This window comes from Coffea eugenioides, chromosome 10 (genome assembly GCF_003713205.1).
Source record: "Coffea eugenioides isolate CCC68of chromosome 10, Ceug_1.0, whole genome shotgun sequence".
Taxonomy (NCBI): Eukaryota; Viridiplantae; Streptophyta; class Magnoliopsida; order Gentianales; family Rubiaceae; genus Coffea; species Coffea eugenioides.
This window is the reverse complement of record NC_040044.1, coordinates 12,952,795-12,979,045: the sequence shown is the minus strand read 5'-3', so window position 1 is coordinate 12,979,045 and position 26,251 is coordinate 12,952,795. Positions and strand designations below refer to the sequence as shown.

General features: G+C 33.3%; 1 protein-coding gene and 1 pseudogene across 1 annotated transcript; both read right to left on the bottom strand.

Moving 5' to 3' along the window:
• Window positions 1-11,004: 11,004 nt before the first annotated feature.
• LOC113750036 (gibberellin 20 oxidase 3-like) lies at window positions 11,005-13,895 on the bottom strand. The gene is made up of 3 exons (XM_027293953.1): window positions 13,030-13,895; window positions 12,244-12,565; window positions 11,005-11,417 (listed from the first exon to the last, which is right to left on the bottom strand). The coding sequence occupies exons 1-3, from the start codon at window positions 13,539-13,541 to the stop codon at window positions 11,148-11,150; spliced, it is 1,104 nt and encodes a 367-aa protein (XP_027149754.1). The 5' UTR covers window positions 13,542-13,895; the 3' UTR covers window positions 11,005-11,147.
• A 4,895-nt stretch (window positions 13,896-18,790) lies between these two features.
• Window positions 18,791-18,952, bottom strand: LOC113750974 (annotated as a pseudogene).
• Between the last annotated feature and the right edge of the window lie 7,299 nt (window positions 18,953-26,251).

Here is a 26,251-nt window from a genome sequence, read left to right as displayed (position 1 = left end):
GCATTGTCCCCTAACTAATGGTTAGCCGTACGATTTTGTTAAAAAAGAAAACATTGATGTCCTTAAATTAGCAACTAGTAAAATTAATACCCAAAAGGGAGATCCAATTTTTTGTTTCATCAAATATCCTTAAAATGGGATCCAACCGTTTAAAAGAACCTCGTGCCCCTAATTTCCATTGTAAAATGTAAAAGAAAATCATTTCTTGTGTGACAGCCCCACCTCACCCTAAGGCGAACCAAAGGGTTCGACGGACCGCCTGCCCAACTCTCGCCAGGACTCAGTCGTTCACTACAATCCTCAAATAAATTACAAATTAAACTCCAATATCACATGAAATGTTCCACAAATTCACATATCATAAGCGAAGCGGAAACTAATTCTAAGCGTGGAACGTACATATACATCCACTTCAATTCCAAACAGTCACACTGGTCCAACTATTACACAAATGAGTCCAAATCTAAACTATACAAGATATAAGCCATCCAGTCACACGAATAACGTGATACAAGCGCTTCCTTCGCCTCGAGCCCTGTGAAGGGGAAATAAAACGTTTTGGGGTGAGATAGAAGCTCAGCGAGTAACCAGTAAAAGCAGTCATCAAATCAGTTTCTCAATAGTTCATTTCAATGATGTCATGAATCAGTAATCCAATGTACGTTTATTGCTCTCGTGAGCCAGTGAAATCATTGTACTTAAATATCCAACGCTCAAATTGATTCAGTAACAGTGAAACAGTGATAGGGAGCCACTTGCTCCAAGTAAACAGTGGTGGAGACGTTGGTGTTCAGCACAAGACTTCCCAAGAACTCATTGGAGCCAAATCATGTCATGAATTCACATGCAAGCATACATGATATGCAATCGAGTAAATAATGCAAGAAACAGTTCATAAGGAGTTTTAGAAATAGTTTGGGGTCACTCACCAACCACGGCTCTTAATTCTCATCCATCATAGACAGTTTTCCTCGATCAAGTCCAAGCTCTTCATTCTACCAAGAATTAACCCAAACTCACAGCGATTAAACATTCTCAAAGATTGGACAGCACTTCCCCTTAAATTCCTTATTTTCCATCCTACAATACATTACAAATCACATCTCAACTCAATCACAATAAAGCCCTAGAGTCATACACAAAATCATCTCATTTCAATAGCCGTTCAATAGGCCCAAAGTCATACAAGTACGAAATCAAATTAGGAAAATGTCCGGAAATGAAGTTTAAGTTACAAACTAAAAGACAGATTTGCCGTCGCTTAGCGTAACGGGCACAACCAAAGCTACGCTTATCGGATTGGGGTGAAATTTATACCGTTTTGAATCTAAGACAAAGGCCTACAACTTTGATGAAGAAAACTCAGTCCAGTTTGTAGTGTATCTAAGTCAAAAGTCCGGATTACAGAACCAAAATTTCACATTCGGGCTAGTTAACCGTATTATGCGTAAACGACAATAACTCAGGCTACCGGAGTCCGATTGAGGTAATTCCTGGGGCGTTGGAAATCTAAGACATAGCACTACAATTTTTATGTTTTGACTAAATGCTAGTTCAGTACGTATCAAGGTGAACAAACGCGACCAACTTGGTGCACTGTCAAAACTGTCCACTGACTTTACTCCTATGACAGTCAGGGTATTTCGGTCTTTTCACAGGCTACGTTGTTCCAATTGAGCTGAAATTTTACAGGCAACTATAAAACATCATTCCCTACAACTTTCATGTTTTGAGCTAAGGTTAATTCGGTTTATAACATACTCAAACAGAAACGGGCAGAACTGAACCATAAGAAATCTCAATTCTGGAATTTTCTCAAACCACCATAGAAATCACCAAATCCTCCACACAAACCCACAAAAGTGATATATAAACCATCATTAACCCTTATTAGCATCTTACAATATCAAAATCAACATTTCTACTCAATTACTATAAGCTTTTACAAGAGTTCAAGGCTGCTTTACCTTCCAAAGATGGGTTAACAAGGTTGCACTTCAAGAACCAAGTTCCTTAGCTTTCTTTTGCTCTAACTTCCAAACTTGTTGGATGGGTTGCACAAAACCAGAATTTTTCTCTTGTTCTTTCTCTTATGTCTCTCGGTTTTTTCCTTTCTTCATTTCTTCCACAAGCTGGCCGAAACTTTGCTTGTTTCTTTTGGCTTTAGTCTTGCTAAGAAGATTAATACTAAATCCCTTGGTCAAAGTTCACTACCTTTTTGATTAGCCAATCAAAATTAAGCTTAGGAATCTCATGGAACCTTTAGGAAGTCTAGCAACTTGTAATTAACCACAAGTCACACTATGACCCAATTAAATTCACAATCCTACCAATTTACTCCACAATTTACATACTTGATATATGCCAAAAACCTAATTACACTTCAATTACTCCACTAATCACCCAATCACTATAATTACCTATAATAAAATATGTATTGTCATACATAAATTCAATTACATAATAACCTTTTAGTCACAAATAAAACTAGGGTTTTGATTTAAATTTAAAGTGTCCAAGAAAAAAAATAATGTTTTTAAACAAAACAAAAGAAATAAATCAAAATTTTAAAAGAACGAGAGAAAAACATTGTCCTAAAATTCGGGGTATCACATCTTGTACTAAAGAACTCGTAAACTAATCATTGAAAAATAACACTATGAAACTTAGGGGGTCAATCGGGCTTTTTGAGCTGGATTTTAGTAAGCCCAAGCTCGGCTTACAAGTTATATGAATTTTCAGGTTTTGAGCTTTCGAGTTTTGGACTCATTAAAAAGGTTCAATTTCAGTTCACACTATTATATGAGTTTTAAGCTCAAATTGGGCTTGACTCAAACTCATAATTAAATGCATAATTATATATAATATATATTTTATAATTATGAATTTATACAAATTTAAATATAAATTATTATCATTTTATGTCGTAATATGTACTAGTATTCAAAGCACAGACTAATGTGTGTGCAATTAATAGAAATTAGTAGTTGCTAATTAAAATTAAGATTTATTAAATAAGTTGAAAAATAGAATATGAAAAAATACATATTATTTTGTAAAAAAACATGTTGGTAATGGATAGTTGTCAAAGATAGATAGATTTTTATTTATACCAAAAGTTCTCTCATCATCAAGGATAGTTTAGGAAGTGTATAAAGTGATGGATTTTTGTTTACCCCAAAGCCCCTCATCTCTCTTTATCTATAGTATAGATAATTATAAATTATAAATATTATTGCATATATTTTACATATATATATATAGATATATATATTCATATATGGGCCGGCTTTTGATCGAGTCTGAGTCTAGTATGGTCCAAACTTGGTTCACATTTATTTCGGATCTAATATTTAGGTCCAAACTCTGTTCGGCCTAATTAAAACTCAAGCTCAGAGAGCTTTCTTGGAACCGAGCTCGAGTTGGCCAGACCCTATTGACAGTTCTGCGTGAAACTCAACAACAAAAATTGTCTAGCGATTTTCAATTATCCATGACATGCATATGCGTGATAGCTTAGAACATTTGCATCTTACCTCCTCTTATCGACGAAAACCTCGAATAGTTCAAAGTCATTTAATATTTTGCATGGTTTTTTGATTTAAATCAGAGTGAATATTTCGGGAACTTAGTTCTTTTTTTTAAAAAAAAAATGAACAAAATGAAGGTTAAAAGCTTGGGCAATGAGGAGAAGGATGTAGAAAAATAAAAATAATGGCAAAATTGAAACTCGTAAATATTTTTTTAATGATCAAAATTGACGTGGCTGAGGACAAGATTTAACGTTAAAAGAGAAAGTGCAAATGACAGGAAATATTAAGGACGCTTAAGATACGTCCAAACCCATACATTGAAATAGGGGTTGCAGCTCCGACTCGACATGAGGCTTAAACGCTTGGGCCAAAAATACTTGCTCTCATCCATTGGACTTTGCTTCAAAGCACTAGATACCAATGCTGCCCAAAAGCTCATCTTGCACTTTCGCAGCAGCAGCAGGCTCTTTTTGGTTTAGTTCTTCTTTATGTGATAGCCGTGAAGAAGAAAAATTTGTTGCTGAGGTTCGGCATTGTTAGCAGCTCCGGAGTCTTGAGGGTTTCAAGTCAGAACAAATTACTTGAATAGCTACTGAAATTTTTTGAATAGTGACACTCAATTATTAATAATATATTTTTTATTTACTAAACTATCAAATATGTAAATTTTGAGTCATTTTATTTGATTCCACCGTTAACTCTATCAGATCTAAAGATCCGCACGATTTACGAGATATACTATTGATAGTTAGATTTAACAGAGTTAACGGTGGAATCAAATGAAATGGTTCAAAATTTATACTTTTAATAATTGAGTTCATAAAAATGTACTATTAATAGTTGAATGGTTACAACTTCACTATTCCAAAAATTTAATGACTACCTAGATAATTTGCTCTTCCACATCCCCTACAGATCCTCGCAATTTCATAATTGGCTAATTCGAAGTTTCATTCCTGGTTAAATGAATCAATAAATGAGTTCAAATGCTACATTGTGATTTTTTGTCTCAGTAAGTATTTGAAAATTTCAGTTTGGGAGATCGTTACTGGCTTCATTACACATACTAGGATTGGTGAATATAGTTTGTATGAATATATATTTTTTAATTTCGAGTTGCCCTATACAATTAAGATAGTTATTTAAAGCGGCTAACACTCTTTTAGTGGCAGTAGAAATGCAAAACGTTTTTCTTTTAACCTGAAGTCTTAAATCCGCCATTCTTTGCAATGAACTTTCTCTATAATTTCTCCTACTTCCCACCATTTATAGGAGCAATCGCTAGCTTGATTTCACATTTTTTCCAAGTCCAATAAGATCAATTTGCAGTGAATTTTTTTTGTTTGTTTTCAGTTTCGATGTTTGAATCCTATACTTGGGGGAGGGGGGAAAGGTTCTAAGGAGGGGAGGGTAAATAAAAAAAATATTGTAGTGAATTCTAGGTTGACCAAAAGCTCTTTGCCTCTCTCCCTATACTAAGTTAAGCATCAAAACTTATATAGGGGAAAAGTCACTCCTCTATTAGGAGATTTAGGTTGTATAGTCAAGAAAGAGCACATTGAAGGATGGAAGGCTATGTCATAGATTAAAATTCTCATAAAAAAACTAAGAATTGTAGATGCAATATTTTTTTTGGAGGAGCTAAATCCACATCCTTACATCCTATTTCCACATCCTAAAGATCAATATGATATTAAAATCCTAACGGTTTTCTTCTAACCTTTTTGTAATTCCAAATTTATGCTTTCAAACACTGTAGGCAATTTGCTTAGCATTGTTTTTTTTTTTTTTTATCTATTTCTTTGATTACTTTTTCTTCTAAATATTTTCAACAAAAGTCTCAGGGGTTTTTAAAAATATTGGGCCTACGGGATGTGTAATGCGTATTTTAAATTTATTTTTCTCCTTTTTATTTTTATTTTTGTTTTTCTAAATATACAACAATCAAAATTTTCATTGCACTATTCATGTTTCTTGAAAAAATTTCTAATATTTCGGCATTTTTATGTCACCCCATTTGAGGTTTTGATTGGTAATTAAACATTATTCTAAATTTATGTATCATTAGATATTTCTTTCACATTTTTCAGTTTCTTTAATAGGATGCATATTTATTACGTTGAAATGATGAAATTATTTGTATAGTGACACTTTTGAAGTACACATGATCTCTACCTCTATTACCTAATTTGATAAGTTTCACGAATTTATTATTGTTTAAAGATTCTTAATGCAGTACAAATCATTAAAAACAACATGCAGTGAATTTAAAAAAATAGAAAAATAATTGAAAGAATAGAGTTATGCCAAATTGCTTTTATTGAATGAAATGGTAATTGTGGAATTGTAAAAATTATCAGTGAAAGTCATTAAGTGATAAGAGTTTAATTATCATAGTGGTAGTTAGGGTGTGGATTTGGCCCTCATTTTTTTCAATTTTGGAAAAGATTTACAAGAGATAAACGCTTGCCACTTTTGTGGAAATATGTGATTCTTAGATTGGGTAATCATTTGCTGTCTGGTAACTTGATAATTGCCTTAAATTGAGAGTTAGATCAACTATTCTTCTGAGTTTTTCTATTCTTTTATTATTATTATTTTTTGGTTCCAAACAAAGTTCGTCAACTGACTTATATACGCTGGCGTGCGGTACTAATTAAGATGACGAACTCGCATCAGGAAAGTAGGTGTGTTGCTTAACCATGGGTGGTAATAAAAAGAATCTCCACGGGAAGTCTTGTTGGTACGTATAGTCTTGTTTGGTTTGCAGTTTTCTAAGGAAAGGTTTTTACGTTTTCTGTGAAAATATTTTTCAATCATTTTTTTACCTCACATACATTAAATAGTTTTAGTACATTTTTTTACAAAAAATTTCAAAAAATAGCAGCAATCCAGACAAAATTGGGCGGTGCATTGAACCTTGAATTAAATCTATAGTGAGAAAAAGCAAAATTAAATCTCACGAAGTAGCAGTGCATTGAACTCGAATTAGAGTGTCCAGTTTGATCGGCTGAACCAAAAACTGGGCATCACACTAATGTGATTGTATATTAACCCTCGAAAGATTAAAATTTCATCAAACCCTATTAGAGATAGATTAAATCAGTTGAAATTGGTAAAACCTAGACAATTAAAGCCGTTAACCACTAAATATTGTTTATTTCTTATAATTTATTATTATCCAAACTATTAAAATAAAAAAAAAAGTAAAAAATTTTAACCCGGATAGTTGAATCACTTTGAACCGATTGTCCCGTGAAAAGGAAGCTCTGTGTAGTTCACCTACTGGTCCGCCTCTTTGTCTGGGTTTAAAAACATAAATGCCGGTGTTAACTAAAAATTCCACAGTATAGTATAGGCCAAATTGAACAAAATATCATCCTGAGTTTTGCTTTTGAAGATCGATTGGCCACAGTATGGCAGACGCCAAATTGACAGTACCCTCACATTTCCAGAGGCCGCGTACCAAGAAGGTGAAATTCCACTTGTTTCACTTTGTAGGTGGTCCATTACACTGAGTTGGTTTATCTTCCCTTCCCTTCCTCCCTTTCCCTCTCTCTCTCCAAATCTTGCCTTTTCACTCATGCTATCATTTCTAGCAATCCCAACAATTGAGGTTGTTTGTCTGCAGATCTTAGCCACCTAACAACAAAAGCAAATGAATTTGCTTTGTCTTTAGTTTTGGCCCGTATCCACATTTGCTTGTCCTATTGCATTAGCACACGGACACCCCTCGTGTAATAGTTTTTGTTTGTTTATGTAGAATAGTCACATTTGCTTTATTCTCCATCAATTTCAGGATCTTCCGTCCGTTCAATTTCAGTGGCACTCCAAAACAAGGACACAAAAAGATATAATTGTCATCTAAAGTCCGAAGACAATTTGATGGGGAGAAAAGAAGAGAAGAAGAGAGAATAAACGGGCTTTTTCTCATGTTGTAAAGTCTAGAATGTAGGTAATCGTTTGTCTAGGTGATTTTTTGGACGTAGGTAAGAGTTTGTCTAGATGATTTTTTGATACCCTTCTGCCTCCCTTGCTTCTTAAATTTCATCTGTCGTTTGTCCGGTATTTTTTTTTTTTTTTTTAACAAGGTGACTTTTTGATCTCAACCTAAACTCAAAGAAATTACGCAACCTTGATGTTGTCCATGGCAAAAAGATTCTTGGCCAACAGCCACCCAAGCCTAATTAATTCACCATTTGATCTTGAAGCCACACATGCGAGTTTGATTCATGGGGGTGCAACAGGTCTTGTATTACATATTGAGATCATGTTACACATTCTAATGTGCTCACAACTGTCATTTTTAAATATAATAATTACACCCTTAATTAAGTTAAACTCTTGGGAAGGATACGTGTCAATGCATCAAGGTGTGATACACACCTTGATAGGATGCTTTAACAATGGATTTAGGACATTGAGAATATAGAAAGTGATGTAATAAAAATGGCATGTAGGCGCATATCTTTGCATTTTTTTTTTTTTTTTTTTTGCAGTGTACAGGTTTTAGATTGCTGGAACACGATTTTGCAAATTTCTTTTTGGCCGACATCTTGTGCCATTGGGTTTTGATACTAGTAACATAGTAGAGTTGTTGGTGGTAATCGTAGCTCTAGTGGTAGAAAGAAGAAAGTGTAAAAGAGTTTTTGTTACTTTCTTTTTTCTTTTTCTACTTGCAGGCTGTGATAGTAGTAATTCAGATAGACTTGGTGGTAATGGTGCAGTTCAATACTAAGAAGATGGTAATAGTGGTGGTTTTGGTGGGAGAGACAGAGGAGTGTAAAATAGTTTTTCCTTTTCATTTTCCTTCTAACCAAAAGTTTCATAAGGGTATATTGGGATATTCATCTCATATCTTTGGTTGACATAAAGCAAACCGGGTTTATTTGTTACAAGTACATGGAAACAAGGGGTGTGTGTGTAATTTTTGAAATTAGATGGGAGCTAAGTGAAATTATTAGAAACCTCAGGGGAGGTTTTAGGAATTATCCTTATAACTTAAGAGATATAATTGGAAAGGCATCACCAAAAGATGCCTTCATATTGGAAACATTGACAAGTAAAGGAGCATTTTATAGCTTATTTAAATCAACTACCACATCAAGTATCTAACTTAAGTTGTCCAAGTGTCACTTTTGATTCTTTTGTGGAAATCTTCTTCAACCTTTCGGTTCTTTAGTGGATGAAACTCTTTTCAGACTATATGCAAATTTCTGTTTTTGTATGGATGAACTTTCTTCGCAAATTTAAGTTCTTGTGTGGATGATTTTTTTTTTCTTTTCCAAAAGTGGGACAATAAGTCACTAACAACAAATTACAGGTTATCACCTACAATTTTGAGGAGGGGAGTCAACTCATCAATTTGTAAAGACATGCATATTAAATGTTCAAGAAACAATGTGGTCAACTGGAGAAATGCATATGTTGCCCTGATGAAACCAACTTGCTTGTCATTTCATTTAACAAAAAGGGATTCTCATTTCTCACTTCTTAGAGATATCCAGTTCTTCCATCAATGTGCCTAACTAACAACTGGTGCGATCTTCAATTGTTTTGGTGCATTTTTGTGGTTAATTTAAGCTATGCTGGCCAGCCAACTTTTTGATTGTTTTGTTTGTGCTCCATTTACACCATATCTTCTCCTTCACTCACTTGAAGATTTCCACATCTGTCATTTCAGTGTGGAATGGTTTAGTGATTACAAAAGGAACAAGAAGGCCGTGTAGCCTCAGACTATTTCCAGATTATGTATGGTTTGGAGATCAGAAAAGGAACAAGAAGGCCATACACCGTCAGAAATTGTCCAAAGCCAGATTAAGTTGTCATCCTTAATTTTGGAGAACTTGCCCACAATCCAGAACGTTAAGCTTTTTGGAGCATGTCTATCACAATTTAATCCCATTAACTAGTGGAAATTATGAACTCCTTATCACGTCAGAGGCGGCCTCGAAAAAAAAACATTTTTTTTTGTTATTTTCTTCAATGGAGAACTAAAATTATCTTTTGGAGAGGCTAGCTACACATTGTTTAGCCTCCATTATTTGGTCTAGATCCTAGCCTGCATTTTCTCTCACTTCTATTAGTGATGTTGTTTCTGCACTTCAACTTGGAGCAAATAAGCCCGTTAATGGAAAATCTGAAAAATGTTTGGATAAAGCAATTAAATTACTCCATATAGCTAGAGCTGTAAGGAATGATGATCGAGTTCATTCACCAATACAGAGCGTACCTAAAAGGGGATAATGAAAATTTTCCGTTCTTGCAAAAAAGAACCGTTGTGCAATATGTGGGGTTAGGGGTAATTTCCCCTACAAGGGAAGGATGGTATTTAAGAAGTAGAGAAAGAAAAGAGAAATTAGAATTGAGAATCTCTAAATTCTAGAGTCTTAATCTTAAAGTATGGTTAAGGTTTGGATGTAGTTGTACGGTTACTGGTTACTGTATATTTTAAATGGTAGTGTACACTATTATTACTATGTTGTACATGTAAATTTTGTAAATTTTGTCAATGTACATTAACTCAATAAGTAAATATAAGTACTCTTGTAAACGTATAGTAACTCTTGAAAAAAATATAACGATCACACTAATGTACAAAACTCTAACCATACCTTTTCCAATCCCCAATATGTGATTTGAAATAGTGAAGTGTTCGTGACAAGTTACCTAGACATTCAACCTTAACATTCAGATTTTCTATCAAAAATTCAAATTCATCAATGTAAGCTCTTATTGTGGCCTTGTTCACGTTTATTTTAGATTTTTACAAAATTTGGCTATTTAAAATGATTATAAAGAATAATGAGAATTAACATAAGTTAGTAGTACTCCTTAGCAGATTTTGAATTTTAACTTTTTTTTTTTATTAAAAATCTATAATTCATATATAAAGTAAATGAAAACACTAAAAAAATTAATCATCTAAAATCAGAACCTATAATCAGTTAAAATAATCAATCGAAAGCAAGTACACATATATTTTACACTCTTCAAGTCAACTCAACAGGTAAGAAACATTTAGAGTGCTAATTAAGGAGATTGCATCTCGAACTTCACGGTCACACCCTCTTTCATTTTAGCTTCTCTCTCGACGCTACTGACAAAGATTATGGGGTTGCCTCTCGAGTCTTAAATGTAGCAAAAGAAGCCACCTTAAGAATGCAAATCAAGGGCCAATTACACTGATTTGTCCTTATTGTTGAGATCTTCCCTCTTAGTTTTTGAAATCATGGTGACATAAATATATGTCGTGTTACGTTAATCTAACACCTGCCAGGATGATGTTTTCTCGTACTTCGGTGGAGGTCATTGAAGCTCAATTATAGAGATCATATATACAGTACAAAAGATCTGAGGAATCTGGCAAAGATAACCAATACCAATAGCAATACATAAACAAGATTAAGAGGTATATAACCAATACCAATGGCAATATATAAACTTACTAGGGACATCATTCCTATAATGATACAAGATTAAGAGGTATATATACTAGCTCAAATAAGCAACTAATAGATAACATAAAATATAAAAACTGATAATTAACTATATTTATTCTTGGGACAAGGAGATGGAATCCCGGCCCACTGACAAGAAACATACAAAACTCAGCTAAGGGTTAAAAGAAGTAAACCATTTGGTGAAATTTTGGAGGGTAGTTTCATCTGCTCTGTAGTGCTCAGAAGTGTAGCGAAGAAAATCAAACCATGTGAAGTCTGGGTACTTTCTTGGCTCTTCTTCTATGCTGCTGATCAGATCTTGCGGAGGTTTTATCATTTTGTCCTCTCTTGGGCACAGAAAATACGTCAATGATATTCGCTCCTGGTGTTTCTTCACCACTGCTCTGTGCAAGCAACTCTTGTACATTCCATTTGTTAATGCCTAGGAAAACCAACAAAGAAAATAAAAAAGGTTCCAAATCATGATGGTAATTAGCAGATATAACACATACGTTTTGGCACTAGTTCACTCATATATGCAGTTCGTACAATCTCAAGTGGGAAAGGGAAACGAAAATTGCATAATTTACAACAAGTTCATGCACTGTTTCTTTTCTCAAAGAACATTTTTTTTGACTTTTTTTTTTCTTTTTGATTGAAAGATCAGTGGGATATCTTGAACAATTACTAACAACAATTCGTACTTTCTCAACTTGATTACACTTCTCTCGATTCAAGTTTCGTACGTATGAAATAATGGCTATTTTAGCAAGAGTCTGTTTGAAAGTGAGGCTACGAGACAAAGTGATCACCAACAAATCATGAATAAAATGCCTTAAATTTGATAAATGCACTAATACAGTAATGATGATTAACATGCTATTTCAACAATATTAAAAATTGTAAAAAAAAAAAATAGATTATTCAAATCAACATCACAATCTTTTTTCATAATTGATGTTGGCATTTTTGCATCTAGTCCGCCTACAAGACTTGACCAGATTTTTAAGTGAATAAATTTGCAACTTGGGTTGATGTTCCAGAATTCAAACAATTGAATAAAAAAGAGCAGCCATGTAAGAAGGTCCTACTAAGTTAGATATGCTGAATATCCCAGCTTGTGTGTATTCGTGTGTCAATCATGGAATGTTATCTATAAAATAGCAGAAAAATAAGCTAGTCTGAAAAAAAACAAACAAACTCAATGTCTTAGGCATGTAATACACAGCAAATGAAAATAATTTTCCTTGCCACAAAATGGACCATACCATGAAAGTGTCACCAAGGTTGATGACAAATGCATCATGCCTTGGTCGAATAGATCTCCATTTGTTGTCCACAAAGACTTCTAATCCTCCAACTTCATCTTGATGAAGAATAGTCACAGATGTCGGGTCACTATGTGGTCCAATGCCAAGGGTTAATCCAGGTTCTGGACAAGTCGGATAGAAGTTCGCTCTCACAATAGCATTGCCATCCTCAAAATATTCTCTGAAGTAGTACTGATCAATTCCCAGACTGATTCCAAGAATTTCCATAATTGCAAGAGATAGTTTCTTCACAGCCTCACAATATCTCTGGAAAACCAATCTAAAATCAAAGTATATATACCATCATTAGTTGACGAGCACAGAGAAGTAAGCAGTCCAAAAGTACTGAAAAAGAAGCATTGATGAAGAAGTCTTTACAACGTAATTTGCTTGAAATTAAGGATGCAGGGATAAGAGGAGGTCAGTGCAAATCAAACATTGTAATTCTTTTTTTTTCTTAGGAAAATTTATGAAAAAAGAAAATCTTTAAACCCTCACTAGAATTTGAGTACACCTCCATAAATCTTGAAGTCAAAAATCCTGACTCCACTACTGATTGATACCAAAAAATTACCCCGTTTCTCTTCTTCCCTTTTAGGATAAAGTAAGATCATATACTTGTTTATTATGCAAACGGGATTAAAGCAGAAATAGCCATTACTTCTTTTTCAACTGGATGAAATTAGGGAGAAGAAAAAAAAAAGATACTGAAACTGGTATTTCATGTTATATAATAAGCCTTACCCTGTCTCTTCAAAACCTTCCCCAAAGAATGACTCAAAAAAATCAACGACAACAGCATTAGAGCCCTCATGAGGGAAACCAAACGTCAGCATTTCCTTCCATGGCAACTTCGTAGAAAAACGATGAGCATGGGCAACTGAAAAACCCCATTTGCTCCCAAGCTGCTGCTGACCCTTCCTTTTTTCAGAAAGGGGAAGCTTAAAAAAGGCTTTAGCTTGATGATGAGCCATCCTAATGAGGTGAGAATCGACCCCATGATTGATCACTTGGAAGAAACCATGCTTCAAACAAGCAGCTCTAACAAGTCTGGCAGCGTGTCGAGTTGCCTCCCAATCACCTCTAACGAGCCCTTGAAGATCCACCACTGGTTCTTGAAGTTCTTCATCAGCAAGAACTAAGTCCTTCTTGGGCCAAATATATTCTTTTGGTATGCTGGTGGTTTTAGCAGAAATGCTAAAGAAATCCTCCATATTTGAGAAGGAATGCGTTGAGTTTGAGGCTCTCAAATCCATTGATGGGAGTAGATGCTGATGAATATAGTCAGTTTCACCAGAAATGAACGTAGAAAAGACAAACGTTAAAGCATGAATGAGTGCTCGTGTTCTGTGCGTGGATTCAATCGAGAAAAGGAGAGAGAAGACTGGTATTAAATTGCATAAACCATCAAAATTAACCAATATAAGTAGAAAGGAAACAGTTAATGATTCTTTTGTCCAAAAAAATAATGATTTTAACAAGTTGTTGAGTATAATATATCGAACGTTTTCTTTTACTTTTTTTTTGTTTCTTCAATGTTGTTGCAGATATATTCTTGAGTGAGCTTAAGATTTAAGAATACGAAATGACCCAAAATAGTAAAGATGTTAACACTTGCTCGGATAATGCAAGCATCAACTCTGGAAGAAAGTAAAGGTAGACTTTGTATTAGCTAGAAGGAATTGTTGCGTGTCATTGAGCTACAAATTTACGTTATTTATAGATGAATGCTTGAGAAAAAGGAGCGATGCCACCAATCAGCTAGGGTAACTAGATAGGGTAATAGAGAAAAGTACCAATCAACTAATAGTTATTTGTGATAAGTAGTTCTGTAGTGATTGTGATGTCAATATGAAGTGGCAGATCATTATGAAAGCTTTTTGAAACTAGAGTGTAATTAGATTAGATTAGATCTAATTTTCTTCCAACTTTATGTGTATCAACTAATCAACAGACAAGTAAGACATCATACTCGTACCAGAAAAGATAAGTAAATAGTCAATTATGAAATGAAAGAAATTTTCCACAAATGGAAGTTTTATCCTAGGATTCTATATTTCGTGTTCTCAAAGTACTGTTATTAATCTCTTCTGAATGTAGTATTTACTCAAACTCTTAGGTCTTTGAGCGTTTTCATCTTTCATGTAATCACATGGATATTACACAATGACAACGCCCACTTAATTAGACCGTATATGGAAGGACAAATTTCTTTACCACATTCAATTATACATATGTACAGTTGTTCCTTAAGAAGTTAAACCAAACGGTCTACCTGCAACACAAATATTTAAGTAAGAAAAAGATGAAGTATTTTGACTAGGCGAGGCGTGGATTTTGTTACTTTCATAAAACTATTCGTATGTTTAGCATTATTCTGAGCGTAGAATGTTGATGACACATTTCCTCTAGAATATTATAGTCCATCCTATCTTGTTACTTCTACTAAATCTACACAATTCAGTGAAATTAAAGCTTAAAACAACACGTTGCTAAAGTCCAATCTGGTAGTAGGATATAATGAAGAGGAGAAGAGAAGTGGAAGGTTGTTAACATTAGCCTTAGAATGAAACACTTGTCAGAAGAATTCAAAAGTGTAAGAATAGGAGCTGCAACTCAATTCTCAATTTTCGGTTACAATTAGTCTTGGTTCATTATGTAATGATAGAAAATCCTACTAATTCAATCCAAAAAACCAACCATTATATAGCTACACATTTCTTGACATAAATCACACATTTACGGCAGTGAAAATTCTTTAGAGTTCATAAATTGTAGCTGAAAATTATTTATAGAAATTTATAACTTATAGTATTTACACATGTGATTTATTATTTTTATTAAAATATCAACACGTACTATGCTGTTCACAGAGTTCGTACTTTGACATTTTTCTTGGGCTTTCCAGCTAATCAAAAGTTACATTTCACCCAACCAATTATGTAGACTCTACTGTTTTTACTTGTCCATGTAACTACTGCATTAATATTGTTGCATTTAGAGACTTATTCATGTTTTAATTCATAAAACAACCCCTTTGTATTTTTACAGGTGAACTTTTTTATCTGATATTTTGCTCGAGCATTATCACCCAAAATTCAGTTGCATTAGTTTTGCTCCAATTTTTTCTACGACTTGAATTTTCGTGCAGCTACTTAATGCTCTCTATTTATCAATCCTTTGCTCCAATTATCTTAAATAATGCTGTCAGGGAGCTCGAAAGATTTCCAAGGACTGCACCAATGAATTTGTCCAACGGATTTCGAATTACATTGATTGACATTTGCCTCAGGAGTTAATTTTTTGAGAAAAAAATAAGGAAGGTGAAATATAAAGTCAAATCAAGCAATTGATCAAAAGGAAAGAAGAAATAGTCTAACAAGTGATCAAAATGAAAGAAAGAAATAAATTTTAGTAATCGCATTTATATAGTAAAGTATGTGTATTAAAAAGTTACGCTAGTACTTGCTAGAAGAAACACTCTATGTATGTTCTACGAGAACATTTGATAAAAGGCTTACATTCCTGGATATATGTGCGATTATAGGCACCTCATTTAGTAACCACCCCTAAGATATTTTTTCCCTTCTCATTTTCTAGCTGCTTATTGACCTAAATGATTATAGCAGAAGGTACTGCACATAACTCCTGTTTATTAGGTTATACAAAGCACACACACATGCTGATTTAACAATACCGATAAGTTGGTTGACCACTGTTTAGTCAACTACGAATCTTTGGAAATACGTATTATTTTATGCTTCTTCTGTCCTTTGATGACCTTGACCTAGCAGTGTTCCTCTAGATCTCGGGTTTATCAATTATTATTTCTTGAAACTGAAAGAATCAATATAAAATATGAATATCTGAAAAGTTTATATGGCCGACAATGTCGATATCACGTAAAATAAGATGGTGCATTCTTGTGCTGGTTGGAAAATGACAAAATGGAGGAAATTAAATAAGATTTTGAGCATAATTAAAGTACATTAATTATGAAGAATAGGATAATAGTCACCTACTCGATCATCACTATTGAAATAGATCAAGAAGTTTAGATGAATTACAATGATGAAGTGAGCAAACTCAATAACCGATTGATGTAGTGTCGTTGTATGTAATGAGTTTCACAGGGTATGTAGTTCATTAGTGAGACTTCTTCCTTTTAGACATTCATTAAGTGTTCAAACAAATGGCTCTACTTTTCTTAGTCCACACCAAGAAACTCCCTCTATGTAGTAATGAATTGAATGGCGATTAAAAGTCCCATATGTCATCCAAGGAAAGAAAATTTACATCAAATTGGGGAATAAAAAGGGTTTGCAAAGATAAGGTTTGCAGTTCAAAAGAAAAATTCTAGGGATTTACATGTATTAAAGTTATTTTTTTTTTTGAAGGAATGTATTAGAGTTTTCAAGCAATGTGATAGTAGCATCTAGCTATGTGCATAGGTGACTATTGAAATGATGGAATGATACCCTTTTGGTGGTACTTTAAAGTTCCCTAGATGTGTTAATTAAGGAGTAGGCAACTGCACCAATTGAAGCAGGTACAGCCTTAGGCCAAGGGCTTGTGATATATACTTTCGTCCCAATTATTCAATCATGTTTTAAAAATTTAACTTTTTAAAAATAGTGTTTTGATTGTGATATTTATACTTCTTTTTTTTTAATTTTATCCCTACAAATTCAAATTTTGAATTTGAATAGGAATATGCATATGATTAGAGGGAGGGGTTATATTGGAAATAGAAACTAAAAGGTGTTTTAATTTTTTTAACAGGATAAATATTTTAAAACATTTCAAAATGGAAAGTAACACACTGTCAATGAAACGGAAGGAGTACATGTTTATGATGGAGGTTCTAAACTTTCTAATTAAGACCGGTCGTTTTGGTTCTTGAACCTTAATTGGCGGTTTGGCCCTCAAATAATTTAGGTAAATTTTACAAGTTCCTTATCATACCTCTCACTAATTAGAGCAATCACCCTCACAGCATGCATGTTTCTCTTTTGGATTATTTACCTGCACAATATTAGAAGTCCCTAAAAATGTTGAAGAATTTTCTTTTATCTTTTTAAAAATTTGCAAGTTTTAACCTATTTGTTCGTGAATGCTTCTTCTTGTTAAATATGTAATGAATCTTCCAACTCTTTTTATTTGATGAGGATGATACTGTAGTTTTTTATTAAGCCAATTGCAATCATGAGTAATTAACTATTTTCTGAAACCCTAGTTAATACTTTACAAACTAAATTGCTAACATGTAAAAAGTTTATGTGCCAAAATGAACTTTGTTAAGGTGTTCAAGGACTTTGATTAGGTTCAATCATAGATGGAACATTTCTTGATATGAATTGCCTCACTCTAGATAATATATATTTTTTTTTGAAAAAGGAGTTTTCCCAAGCAGCCAATTTAACTTTATCCAGTACCATCATGTCCGCTTGGTTGATACGTCATTGCAACACAAGAAGATTGATGTCACCCTAAAGTGAACAGCTAGCTGAAAATTCCCAGCATGAGGGGGCAAAGAACTTTTTTAAATTGGATGAGTGCTTAAAACCAACAATGGATGATTCATGGAGTTTTTAGGCAAAAGAAGACGAAAACCGTGGCATGTGAAAGTATGATTTCAACTTACTGTTAAGGAAGCATTATGTATAGATTGATATTTAATCATACCCTACTTGTCTCCTTTAAACAAAAGATTATAAAAATCTTGCATTGCTCGGAAGGTGACACATTCCGGCCGATGGACAATGGCCTGATTAAACTGCTCCAAAATGGTGGACTTCGACACTAGCATTTACACGTTAGTTTCTGCAACTTTGGATTCATCTTTTTATGCAAAAGAATTTCTTGTAGGGTCTGTCCAACCTGTCCAACCCCCAAATATCACCTCAAACTTTTGGATACTGGTCTCATGGGACAAAAACCTTTAGTTTGTGTTAACTGGGAAAGCCTGATCCAAGGTATTAGAACAACTACAAACGTGCGCAGACCCCTCCATCCAGGATGAGGATATCACTAACATCCACGCATCTCTTGCAATTTGCAAAGTCAATTATGTTGCTCTCGTCTCGTGTAAAGAGTTTGTGGTTTAATTGCTGCTTGTTCGTGCAAGAATTTGGAACTGAAAAAATCTGCCTGTCTCTTATCCTGCCAAAACAAATTACGTTTCCTTTGCATTTCAAAGATAAAAGATTTAGAGGTTGTTTGACATAAGAAGCTTTCATTTTTTGTGTTTTATGTTTATTACATGAATGGTTCTTGTAAGTATTTTTGGGGAAAAAAAATCCCACATATAAACATGTTTTAGCCCCAACATTCGTTTGTTGTAAAATGAAATTGAACAAAACATCCAATTCATGATGGAAACGTAAAATGGTATGTATTGTGGATCATATTTTTTTTTTCCCAATTCTCATGTTTGATTGATTTTCCCTTTTAATGAGTTATTTTTAATTTTTTTTAAAAAAACTTTTCTAGTGACTTCCTTTTATGGAAGAAGACAAAGTTTAACAATTTGATCAACTAATTTATCTAGCAAAACGACACTTTCATTGAAAGGAAAATGCTACAATTCATGCTTCATAAAGAGTGACAAAAATTGTTAAAGAACTGATACTACACTTGATCTTAACCGAAAGGCCGAGAAAGGTGTAGAGTTGTTGTTAAAGAACTTGAACTTCTACCTAAAACCAAACCGTAGCAAGTGGAGGAGGCGGCCAAGATTTTTATTGATTACTGCACGGGGTCTTTGGTCAACAGATGTGAGACTACTTTGTTTAGCAGCCCTTTTCAGTTTTCACATGTGACTCGGGCTGAAAAAACCAAGTGGATTAAATTGGTAGGACAGGGTACAGTGAGAGATAAGAACAAGTCAACTGAATCGAAGAATTAACATGTTTTTAAGATTTTCAAGGAATAACAATTAATAACTTCTAGTGATTATCAATTTTTACTTTTAATCTACACTATATATGTGCGAGTAGTTATACATAAAGTAGGACATTAATTCATTTGGTGTAAACATGTTTTGTCACCTGGTTTTTTTTTTTTTTAAAGACAGGTTGTCTCCTAATGTCATACCAAAAATACCTTTGTTAGTTTTAAAGACATCCATATGTCTTTTTTCCTCTAACATTACCTTCAATACATTAAATTCCTTCCTAAACAACAATCTAGTGGAAAATATCTAATTTTAAAGTTGCTTCCTAAACAAAAAATCTAGTAGCAAGTATCTAAGCTTTAAAACAAAAAATCTAGCGTTCTCTTTTTTTCTAGCGTTCTCTGAATTTTTTGATGAAAAAAAACACTACACTTCCTCTTAATGTACCGAACAGGATTTGAACCTTGGATCTAGACCCAGTGCACAAGGAGAGTTCTTTCCCTAACTATTGAATCAAGCCAAATGGTTATGTTGAGCATGTCAAAAGCGGTTGCACTTGATGTTAACCGATTTTAGAGTATGATAACATCTTGTTAGAGTTGGTTCGAGCTGAAAGCATGTATATCAGGTGGAATTTCCTTGGAAATTGGCTTCAACTATATAATATAATGTTAGCACCAAAAAATCACGCAGCAAAAATAACAGTAAAATCTCACAAACCAATATATTTGCAAACTAAGAATTTGTTAATCAGATAGCATACAAAAATTGAGCAAAGCAAGATAAGCCGTAAGGCTGTCTTGAACATACAAGGAAAAAAAGGAAAACTTTCCCGAGGCCAGAACACACTACTCGATAATCAGAACTTGTATGAATAAGAGGGCACGATAGAAACCAAAGGTATGGGAGGAAATAAATTTCTTCAATCAATTCACTAATTTTTCTTAACAACAAACATAAGATTTTAAGCCCTTAAATAGACAAATAAAACCATGTATCCTATTCCAATACTAACATCTATACTATTTAGTTATACCAATTCTAATTTAGTTATCAAATGTAAAATATAATTCTAAAATTACGAAATTTCTAAATATTGTTTGGGTTAAAATATATCAGCAATTCTTCTCTTAAATCAAACTTTTGGTGTTGTCATCTCCAATACTATCACGAGGTTGAATTAGCTTTGTAGCCTCCGTAGTAGTATAACTCACGAACAATTCCAATTTAATTTTTATCTCCATCTTCGCCAGTGGAAGTCTAAGACATGGTTGTATTTTGCACATAATTCAACAGCTAATTCCACTTGATTGAAAAACTCCTCCGTATTGACCCATTCACCATTAGAGCCATCATATTCATGATAATCATCCACACAATTTCCAAACAATAATTCATACCTTTTTTTTTCCAAACATTTTCACCACAATAATTTTCAATTTCATAATTATATATGGATTCATCCACTCCGACAAGTGCCCATAATTTCTTTTGCATCTTTATCCACAACCAAATTAATGCACTCACTAATAAATTCTTCTTCATCAATCACATTAAATAATGTATGCAAATCAAAATTTTCAACATAATTTTCAACCACGTAAAAAATTTTACAAGTACTTTCTTTATCATCAACAATCACAGCTTTTTTCAAATCAATTTTCCATGCTAAACCAACTTTTAACTTATGAACAAACTCATAATTAAACTCCACCAACATATATTAGAGATCTGACCAAAATCACTAGTCATTTATGGCCTATATCACTTAATTGTCGTGATTTACCTTGTTTTAATTCTGTTATTTTGTATGATATTTGGTTGTGGCAAATACTCTTTGGTCATTTGACTTTTGAGAGCTTGAGTTTCCTTACCACGAATAATGTGGTTTATGAGGTGCCTTCCATTAATTTTTCTGCTAAGCACTACGAGTCTTATATTTTGAGAAAAGAACACAGAGATCCTTTTTCCAAAGGCAAGACTTGGAGGGCGAGTCAAGTCAACCGTTGGAGTTGATACATTTTGACTTCTGACTTGTGATCAGTTGAGATACCTTTCAATAATGGTAGTAAATATTTTATTACTTTCATTGATAATTTTAGCAGAAAAACCTTGGGTAAATTTTTTTGAAAAATAAATATGATGCTTGTGATATATTTAAGAGTTTAAAGTATATGTTGAGAAGCAAAGTAGTCTGTTTATTAAAATCTTGAGAATTGACAGAAACACTGAGTTTACAATCTGTGCTAATTTTTTGGAGAAGCATAGAATTAAGCATTAGTTGATAATCAGATACACTTTTCAATAGAATGAAGTGGTAGAGAGAAAGAATTGCACTCTGATACCACTTGTTAGCCCCAAAAAATTATGCAACGAAAGTAATAATCAATATTTTTGCAAACTAAGAATTTGTTAATTAGATAACACACATACGACTTTCCCAAGGCCAGAACACACAACTCGACAATCTGGACTTGTATGAATAAGAGGGCACAACAGAAACCAAAGGTACGGGAGCAAACAAATTTTTTCAATCAATTCACTAGTTTTCCTTAACTACAAATTTAAGACTTTAAGTCCTTAGATAGAGAAATAAAACCATGTTACAGATTTCAATACTAACACCTAAATACAATCTAACTCTATTTTCTAAATCAACTTTGACACCAATTCTAATCTAGTAATCAAATATAAAACATAATTCTAAAACTACTAAACTTCTAAATATTTCTTGATTTAAAATATCTCAAAAGATAATAAAAGCATTATCAAGAATAACTAAGTTCAGGGCCTCAAGCACTTGAATTTGATAATCAAATTGGAAAGTTAAAAGAATTCCCAAGAAAACGTCCGAGAGAGAGGTTGCTTAGAAAATTACCTTGTTAAGCTTTTCTTAAACATGATACAAGCACTTTACACCACTAAACTAACCCAATTTTTATTAACAATTTTTAATTTTTTTAATGTCTCACACATATGTTGTAGTAGTAGTAGTTAATCTGCATTCCTCAAAAGACAAATACTAGATTGGTATTTGATTTCACATAGCAGCTGGACTCTGGAGTAGTTATTTTGTGTATATTGGGCCTAATTATGGTTGTTTTCTCTCCTAGGCTTGGTAGACTATATGCTGCCTTGAATCACTAGTTGGGCCTCATCCACTGATCCAGGCTCTCGCATAACCTCTTAATTTGTGTTGATTTCTACTTCGGACCTCCATTAGAAACTGGTATTTACTATTTAGCCCATGTATTAGCACGGAATAATTATTCTTCGTGATTAGTTATGAATCGGTACAGGATATAAATAATCTACCTATAATATATATATATATATTTACATATTATTCATATTTACATTTAAAAATTATTATATTCCAAATATTGACTATCATGGTAGTCCTTAGATACTTGTATACATAAAATTATTACAATGTGATACTATTCATTAAATAACAAAACGCATAAAAAAATAAAAGTAAATCTTATACATACTGACGATGTATACACTATCACGGTTGGATATATGACACATATACAAAATTTGAGTTTCAAATTCAAATTCAAATTCGGATTATGTGTCATGCATCTAATAGTGAAAGTGTATACGCTGTCAGTGTATATAAGATTAATCCAAAAAATAATAGGTATTCCTTGAGATAGTAATTAAAATTTACCGTGAATATGATTATATACCAACTCATATTCATTTTTTAGCTCAAGACAAAAATAATGCTACAACAAGATTTTGGTCGAACTAAATACTCCAAGGAAAAAATTCTCATTTTCGTTCAGCCAAAGTAAACACTCCCAAAAAAAACAAAAGGAGATTCTCATCTATTTCATCAGTTAGTCAACCATATTTGGGAAGTTATGGAAACAACTCAAAGCTTAATAATTGCAGTGACATGACTTTGAAACATCTTGATTACCTAAATCAAGCCACACTAAATGAACCCTAATATTGTAATAGATATAATGTTAGTGTACAATGCGTGTTTTTTAAAAAAAAAAAAAAGTTATGTACGTATATATAAATATTTAACATTATTGGGTGTGCCTTTTAGGGTATTTTTAGAGAATTTCAATGTAATTGTATTTCTAAAAACTTTTTGAATTTAACATTTTTGGGGTATTTCTAGACATTTTTTTTTTAAAAAAAAATCTCTATTCTTCGCTACCACCATTCACCACCTCTTTTTTGATTTAGGGTCTCATAAGTTGTATCTCATTACATTTCAAGATAAATTTATAATTTCACATTTTATTACACCATTTTTAAACTCAACTAAATTATATTTAAATTTCTTGCTCAACTCAATTACATTAAAGGTCAAACTTATGGAAAATAAAACTCGTGAGGCCCTATCCGCCCTCCCGCCCGATCCTATGTATAATCCCTTCCCTTCTCTTATTCAACCCAATGCCTATTCTCTTCCAAGTTCTAATGAGCCTCCTATCTCTTCTTCGTCAACCCCTCCTGCCCCTAGCAGCCCTCTTATCCCCTATCTTGTCCCCGTCAAAGCCTCACCGTCTTCTACCTCTCGGGTCAGCCCCCCTCAGACTTTTCTCTACGTTCAAGTCTGATGACTCGTTATTCTCACTTGGTTTTCACATAAATGCTGGGCCATTGTTGTCCTTTGTCCATTTACAATAATTTGTTTCTTATCCAATATAATGAGACGTACGTTAATGGAATATGAGTTGTTTGGCGTGGATGGCCGGTGGCCGCAAACAACAATTATTCCTCACCTAGCCATGCATGTACCAGTGTTCCTTAAGGCTATCCTGGCAGAGACTAAAGGGACCTTCTGGTTTTGTGCAATCAAAATTATAATGATCAAGAAAATAATTTTGGTGAAAAACGAAGCTATTGACTACAAAGTGAAAAAGGTCTTGCCCTATGATCTGTTAATGACAAAGTTAGAATTATTTGTTCTTTCCCCTTTAGATTTAATTTAATAATGCTACAATTCATGAATTTCCATTCTCAATGCCTTCCCTACTTCACCATAGAAGATTCACATTACCGTTTTATTCAAATATATTTCTAATGTAATCTGGGCACCTTGCGTCTAGGGGTATAAAACTAGTAACATGAAAAATTAAGCCCCAAAAAAAAAAAAAAAAAACGCAGCCAGCCTTTCACACCCTTGTAGGCTTGGTTAGGGAGTTTTTGAATTAGTATACCCTTATCTCAAAAGGGTTATGCTATTTATCTTTGGACGTTCCAAAATTTGTCATGTTAACAACGTAAATTTTTTCTTTAATTTCCTTGTGTACTATTTTCCGTTCCTTTAATTATATATATCAAATTGAATTTTTGAATTTTGGTGGGCAAGATTAGAAAGAGAATCATTAAAACCACAATGAAATATTTACATTTAGAATGAGGTTCTCGAAAAGCGACAAAAGAATTGGAATTAAGGGATACTAATTTTCAATTTCTGGATAGTTATAGAATTAGAAGTAACACTGCAACCAATATGTATATATATACATACATACATATGTACATACGTACAACATACATATATATATATATACACACTTTTTTTTCTTGCAACGATGGAATCGGAGTTCAAAATAAAATTCTATTCATTGATGAATGATGCGGAAGAACATCACGGAAGAACATCATGAAATCGCGTCACATCATGGGACATACCCATATGCACAAAATATGCCTATCTTTTTTTTTTTTTTTTGGCATTTCACATTGCAAACATATATATACATACACACATACAATCGTGATAATATATATAATATTAGTGTATATAACATTAATTTTATATATATACATAAATATATGTATGTATGCGTGCGCACGTGTATATACCTATCTTTGAAATGATAATCCCTTATGACTATCGAATAAAACCTGCCATTTATCTTTGAGTAAGGTCTTTAAGAAGGGCGCTGGGCAGTATTTTGTCTTGTAAAAAAAGGAATTGAGGCACTGAATACTGAAAGTACAAACAAGCTGCAACTTGTACAGCTAATTGAGGTGCTAGATTTAGGTTTAAATGAGGTTATGCGTTCTTTAGATTTAATTTTAGGCAACAAAAGCCGAAGAAATAACTATTAAACGAGATGGCAGAAAGAAAAAAAACCCCCCCATTGAGAAGCAATTTTTGAGAGAACTGGGGTCAAGAATTTTATTTTCTCACTTTAGAATACAGATCTTATTCTAACTAATGTCCAACACTTCCCCCAACTTCCCCCAACACCAAATAATCTATTTACTCCAAAGCTAAATGCATAGTCACTAGGAATTTTTCTGCATTTAGTAATCACTTTCCAGTCTCACTAGATGTAGACGCATACCAGCATTAGATTCTATTGTCACCGATAGAAAAAATGCACCTAAACCTACTCATGATAGTTATCAAGAAACCAAAAAAAAAGGATGTTTTATGAGGCTTGAAACCCTACAATGAGATTGGCAAAAAGACCATTAAGAAGTCTTGAAAGTGAAATCAGAGAAATATCTTCATAAAGTGACACGAATTTTAAAGAGAAAAAGAAAAAAATTTCACTTTTACATGCTCTATGCCTTATCAACAACTTTCACGAATTATTCCCAAAGGGCCCAAACAAATTCTCTTCATTTCCTCCCACCCCACTCAACCTCGGCCCAAGAAAAGAAAAGAAAAGAAAAGTTTTGTTTAATTACATCTTGTAAGGTATCACCATATAGACCTTTGTGAGTTAGGCAAAAGATGACCTCATATAAGTTGGTTCTTATTCTTGAGTTAGGCCAAACATAAACTATTGCGTGAAAGCAGCCCCTTCACTCATTGACTGGTTGATTAATTGCACGTATTGAAATACTTAGTTTTTATTTGAATCTCCAAAATTTGATGAAAAAGTTGTCATCAAACGTTGTTGGTCTAACCTCCTGTAATTGAGTCACAGCCACAAAATCCTGTAGAGTAACAGAATGAAATACATGTTCTAGCTCAACAAGAATGAAAAGGAATTCATTAAAACTACATGACCCTTTAGAAGAGGTAGATTTCTTCTTCTTCTTCTTTTTCCTCTGTTTGATCATTATTCCTAGAAGACC

Bases quoted from the DNA above. Each gene is read 5' to 3' on its own strand.
- LOC113750036 (XM_027293953.1), bottom strand. From the start codon at position 13,541: ATGGATTTGAGAGCCTCAAACTCAACGCATTCCTTCTCAAATATGGAG. The intron at 12,566-13,029 runs GTAAGGCTTATT...CTTTGATTTTAG, and splicing joins GAAGGTTTTGAAGAGACAGG to ATTGGTTTTCCAGAGATATT. The intron at 11,418-12,243 runs GTATGGTCCATT...TGGTTTTCCTAG, and splicing joins ACCTTGGTGACACTTTCATG to GCATTAACAAATGGAATGTA.